The sequence below is a fragment of the Propithecus coquereli genome, unplaced genomic scaffold (assembly GCF_000956105.1).
Source record: "Propithecus coquereli isolate 6110/MARCELLA unplaced genomic scaffold, Pcoq_1.0 Scaffold76, whole genome shotgun sequence".
Taxonomy (NCBI): Eukaryota; Metazoa; Chordata; class Mammalia; order Primates; family Indriidae; genus Propithecus; species Propithecus coquereli.
In genome coordinates, this window is record NW_012153729.1 from 8276255 (window position 1) to 8281853 (window position 5599).

Sequence of the window (5599 nt, forward strand, 5' to 3'; positions counted from 1 at the left end):
TTCTCTGAGGTTCCAGGCGTTTAGAGGTGTTTTCCAGAAAGAATAGAGCCATGTTGTCGTAGTCATTGCTGCTCCAAGGCAGCGCCAAGCGGTTGTGATTGGCCACCAGGGGGTGCAATGGAGCCACAGAGTCTGCGAGGGAACAGAGAAGGCCTTTTTGGGGACACTGGACAGCTGAGGTCCTGGTGTTCCATGTTCCCCCCAGGAGGCCCAAAGGCCAAGCCTGAGGAGGTCTTCTGGTCAGTCCTGAGAGGTCTGTCGGGGGTTCCTGGAGGGAAAAGATGGGGAGCTACGCGGGGCAGGCGGTTGAGGCAGCGTGGTGATCCCCGGGGATTCTGGTGGGCCTCAGACTGCAGAGAGGGGCCCTGGGAGAAGGAGACCCACAGACAGGAGAAAGGGTGCATGCAGTGGTGGGTGGAGGTGTCTGGACTGGCCCTGGCCACTCCAAGGTCAGGGGGTCAGGACTGGCCCTCGGTCTCTCCCCAGAGGGTCACGGGGAAGAGCAGGTGTTCCCTCTGCATGTGCAGCCGGAGTGCACCTGCGGGATGGGAGCTCTGGGGACCTTGGGAGCCTGAATGAGCTGAGGACCACTGCTGTGTGGGGTGTAGAGGCCAGGCGCTGACAGGGCGGGGATGTGTGCGGTGGAAGGACGGGCAGGTGAGGGCAAGGGAAGAGCTAAGAGGTGCAGGACGGGGTGTCAGCTGGAGGGGAGGGGCGCCAGGGCAGGCTGAGGGACAGAGAGAGGGTCCTGGACCCAGAGGGAAAGCTGGCACCAGGTGCTGATGGGGCCCCGGGGCAGCCAAGGTCAATGGCAGTCTTTGCAGTTGAGATGTTGGGTAGAGCAAACTCCTGAATATTTAGGTAAACTTTAAGTAGAACATATAGACAGGAAAGTGCCCAGATTGGCAGCTTGGAGAATTTCCACCACCTCCCCAAAATAAGCATTCAATTTAAGAAATGAATGTTACATTACCAGCACTCCAAAAGGCTCCCGGGCAGCCACTCTCCTGATCCTAACACACAGATCGAAATCCAATCCCTGGAATCACATGGTATCACTCCTATTTTCAGGCTTTTTTTGTTCAACGCTGTGTTGGTGAGTGTCACCCCTGATGCTGTGGGCTGTCGAGGTTGATTTGTTCTCATTGCCGTATGGTATTCCGTATTGTGTCTGTTCCACAATGCCTCTGACAGCGCATGGTCATTGTGTTGTTTCCGGTTTGGGAACATTATGAAAAGTGCTGCTGGGAACATTTCTGCTCTTTCAGCATTTAGTACGCAAAGGGCTGGGAGTGTGGTCCTGGGGTATGGTTATGTCCTGCTTTCGTGGGTCCTGCTGAAGTCTTCCCAGGTGGTGGCTGTATCGCCTCCTGGCTATTTAAGTACCCTAGGGTGACCACAGGCCCTGGAGACAGGCAGGGTGGAGCAGAAAGGGAGGAGGCCCGTGTCCCTGAGGACATTTGCTCGTTTGGGTTGGTTTTGGCAGTGGATGGATGAGCAATGACCGAAGTAATGCTGGAGAGTGAGGAAGATGGGGATTGACTCCCACCTCTGGATTTGGGAATTTTCCCCAGAAGAGGTGCACTTTGGGCAACTAGACTTTGATTTCATATGCGATAGAGAAGGTCATTTATGAGGAGGGCAGGACGAAAAGTGTCATCCAAGGATCAGGCCCGTTCAGCTGCTTGCCACTGTCTACGCAGCAAGGCCTGAATGCTGCTGCCATACCCCACACCTGTACAGTCTAGCCCTGTGTGCTGCTCCAGAGTTGTCAACTTCAGCTGCACGTCCTGGGGCCATTTCTTCCCAAGGCTGATGCCTGTCGCTGCTGTAGACCCTGACTTGAGGACACTGACAACAGCAGGAGAACCGAGAGGATGTGAACCAGCCATCCACCACCAACACAGAGACAGTGTGTGATGGGGGGCCAGCCAGGGTTTGCCTCTCCCACCTCACGTACCTTCTGGGCGGCTCTGGGTAGGTTATTTAACCTCTCTCAGTGGCCTTCTCTATAAGATGGGTTAATACTCACCTGTCATGGCGGCTGTGTGGATTAAAGAGACGCTTACCCTGGGCTCAGCATGTAGCGAGTGCTATAAATGGCAGCACTCACAGGCTGCCAGGACAGGAAGGACCCTCGGGAATGTGCCGCCCAAGCCTCCGAGGGACAGAGGGCGAATTGTCGGTGCCTAGCCAGTTGGTGACAGAACAGGGATTAGAGCTGGAGCTCTGAGGCTTAGCCCTTTGCTCTTTTCCCCAAACCCTGGGGCCTCAGCCGGCCGCTGGTAATCCCTCCGCGTGCAGCGCGCCAGCACTGACGTTTGCCCTCAGCGGGGCAGGGACAGGCCATGGAGCTGGCATCACCCTGCCTGGTGTAAAGCGGGAGGCAGGGTGGCAGGGATTAGAAATCTCTGAGAACAACATCACATGCTGCCCGAGTGACACCTGCTACGATAGCCTTGCAGCCAGGAGTCGTGGATTTTCCTGGTCCCTGCGCCTGCAGATGGGCCTCCAGGGTGACGGTGACTGACTCTGTGGAGGGAACACTGGGGCTCCCTCCCTGCAGGCGAGGTAAGTGAGACCCCTGGCTGTGGCTCTCAGCCTTTGGGAATAGGAGCTGCCCTGCTCAGAACTTCTAGACATGGGGAGAAAGGTGGACGCCATGGGGCTTTTTAAGTGTGTTTGGAGGCGAAGGGAGGGATGGCCTCCTCTAAGAACTGCAAATCTGCAGGGTGTCGTGGAGAGAGACAAGGGGGCCCCATGAGCCAGGCACAAGGGCGGGGGGTGTCTTGTGCACCCTCTGTGTCTGCTCCTTCCCACCCTCCCCCAGAACTGCTGCAGCCCCCGACTCCCTCTAGCCTCCGCCCACTGAATCCTGTGTGTGCATGGCTCAGTCTGTGGCCATCTGGGTAAGCGTGGAGTCCCCTAAGCGCCCCCTTTGATTAAGGGGCTTTTTCCCAGGACTGAGGGCCGAGGCTTCCTAAAAAGCTCCCAGCCACACCGTCTTGCACCCAGAGACAAGACGTCTCCCTCTGGGAGGTAAGACAAACCACATGGGTGGCAGTGGGGGGGCCCAGGTGCCCACCCGCTAAACAGTTGCTTTAGAAGTGGGCAGTGGAGGCTCATGCCCTCCTTCCCCTCCCTCTGCTGGCACCAGTGTTGGGGTGCCCTACCCATGACTCCCACCTTCTCTGGGCTCAGCTGCGCCCGGAGAGTGTGAGACAGCATCTGAAGGTTTGCAGGGGCTGCTCCATGTGTCCTTCCAGGTTCAAGGGAAAGGTGAGAGAGGCCCACGTTTGCAGTCCCTGGAAACTGCCTCGGGGGCCAGGTACCTGGGGGATGTGCCTATGGCTTTGGGGTGGCCCCACCCCAGTTCCTGCTACGAGAGGCCAGATGCAGCACCTCTGTGGCCTGCCTCCACGGAGACGAGGCCCGCACCCTGCCCCTCGCTCCTCCCCAGCAGGTGCTTCCACAGCTGGGGCACCCCGATGGCCAGGATGTTCACCCAGAGCATCCACCCCCTGAAACCCGAGGCCCTGCGCCTGCCGCCTGGGATTCCTGAGTCCCCAAGCTGCCAGCGGCGCCACACGCTCCCTGCCAGCGAGTTTCGCTGCCTCACTGTGGAGGATGCCGTAAGCGCGTTTGAGATCGAGCGTGAAGGTGAGTAGCCCGCGTGGGGGCGAGGAGGAGGCTCCACTCTGGTCTGGTTGTCCTGTGGAGACCCTTGAGCCTCCTGTCCTTGGAGGCCGGGTCCCAGACTGTGCATGTGTGTTCATGAAGGTGGGAGGACTCCGGTGCAGGCACGGGGGGGTGGGGAGGGGGGCATACGGCGGTGACTAGAGTCACCCCTCCCCCCTGCCTCGTGCCACAGCCTTCGTCTCTGTCTCGGGCCTCTGCCCCCTATACCTGGACGAGATCCGGCACTTCCTGGCCCTGTGTCCCGAGCTATCCCTGGGCTGGTTTGAGGAGGGCCGCCTTGTGGCCTTCATCATCGGCTCACTCTGGGACCAGGAGAGACTCACTCAGGTGAGGGCGGGGTGGGCTGCGGTGCCCAGCTCCTGGAAGGCCTCGGAAGACAGGGGTTCACCAGATGGTGGGGAGGGGGCCCAGGGGGTGGGATTTCTTCCTCCAGAACCAGAGAGAAGAGTTCAGGCCACAGGTCCCCTCCCAGGGCAAGATGCCCACCCCTTCTGGATCTTCAAGAAGTTTCCTCCACAGGGCTGGAAGTATAGCTCCCAATTTGGGGCCCTCCTTGGGTGGGAAGGGGGCCCTGACTGGAGGCACTCAGGGGATACCTGCTCTTGGCCCAGGCCAGGTGGTTTGGGGGAACATGTGTCAGCAGAGGTGACCTGGACTCATGTCCCTCACTGGCCTCCAGGAGTCGCTGACACTGCACAGGCCTGGGGGGCACACGGCCCACCTGCACGTGCTGGCCGTGCACCGCACCTTCCGGCAGCAGGGCAGGGGCTCCGTCCTGCTGTGGCGCTACCTGCACCATTTGGGTGGCCAGCCGGCTGTGCGCCGGGCTGTGCTCATGTGCGAGGACGCGCTCGTGCCCTTCTACGAGAAGCTTGGCTTCCACGCCGTGGGCCCGTGCGACGTCATCGTGGGCCCCCTCACCTTCACGGAGCTCCAGTGCTCCCTGCGGGCGCAGGCCTTCCTGCGCAGGAACAGCGGCTGCTGAACTGGCTGCCCACCTGGCCATGGGAGACGTGGGCGGCACGTCTCTATCTCTGCCCTGGGCTTGGCCCAGCACGGCCGGAGCACGAGGGGGGACTGGCCGTGGGCGAGTGGGGAGGGGAGAGGCAAATAAAGCCCAGCCCCGGCCGCTCAGAGCACAGCGAGTGTCCTGTCTGTCCTTGTCAGGCCCTCTGCACCTCCTGCATTCCAAGCTCTGTGCCAGAGACCCGGCTGGGCTGGTACACGGGGACACTGGGACGCGTTCTCGGGTCCCTGCCTCATTTCCTCCCCTGGGCAGGCAGGCAGGAAGCTGAGCAGCGAGGCTGCAGCTCACAGGAGCCTGGTGCTCAGGATAGCCCTGGATGGGGTGGCTGGGAGCAGGACAGGGACAGGCAGCCCCGTGAGATGGCGGCAGCATCGGGCAGGGGAGTAAGTGCAGGGGCCACTTCTTTGCCCACTCCGGGGCACCCGCTGTGGCCCACCTGTCTCCCCAGGCCCACTCTCCCCTCCTGCTGCCCCGCAGCCCGGCGCTGGCTCCGCTGCCCACAGCAATGAGGCGGTTCGCCTGCTGCCTCCCTGGCGGCTCTCTGGTGTGCTGAGCAGGGCTGTGGGGGAGGTTCAGGCGCAGGGAGGGCTTGGCCCGGCTGGAGTGGTGGACAGGTGCTGAGCTGCTCCCCAGAGCCATCTCTGCCAGGGCCCAGATAGCCCCCTCCCTGCCCCGGAGCCAAGGTGGGGGTGGGGCCCCCTGAGGTCTCCCACGTCAGCCCGAGCTGATTTCTGGACCAGCTAAACCCCTGAGAAGCCCCACAAGTTTTCCACTGTTCCTTGGGCCAAACCACTGGCTCTGAGCTCCCCATGGCCACCCTTCACCTCCCAAAATCCCAGCTTCATTCTGAGATCTCCAGTTAAGACAATACTT

At 60.9% G+C, this 5599-nt stretch overlaps 1 protein-coding gene across 1 annotated transcript; it reads left to right on the forward strand.

Moving 5' to 3' along the window:
• The first annotated feature begins 3472 nt into the window (after positions 1-3472).
• AANAT (aralkylamine N-acetyltransferase) lies at positions 3473-4702 on the forward strand. Its single transcript, XM_012662354.1, has 3 exons — positions 3473-3660; positions 3872-4026; positions 4379-4702. Exons 1-3 carry the CDS (start codon positions 3489-3491, stop codon positions 4682-4684), a joined length of 633 nt encoding a protein of 210 aa, XP_012517808.1. The 5' UTR covers positions 3473-3488; the 3' UTR covers positions 4685-4702.
• Positions 4703-5599: the final 897 nt, after the last annotated feature.

Coding starts and splice junctions, on each gene's coding strand:
- AANAT (XM_012662354.1), top strand. CDS start 3,489: ATGGCCAGGATGTTCACCCAGAGCATCCACCCCCTGAAACCCGAGGCC. Junction 3,661..3,871: donor GTTTGAGATCGAGCGTGAAG/GTGAGTAGCCCG, acceptor CTCGTGCCACAG/CCTTCGTCTCTGTCTCGGGC. Junction 4,027..4,378: donor ACCAGGAGAGACTCACTCAG/GTGAGGGCGGGG, acceptor ACTGGCCTCCAG/GAGTCGCTGACACTGCACAG.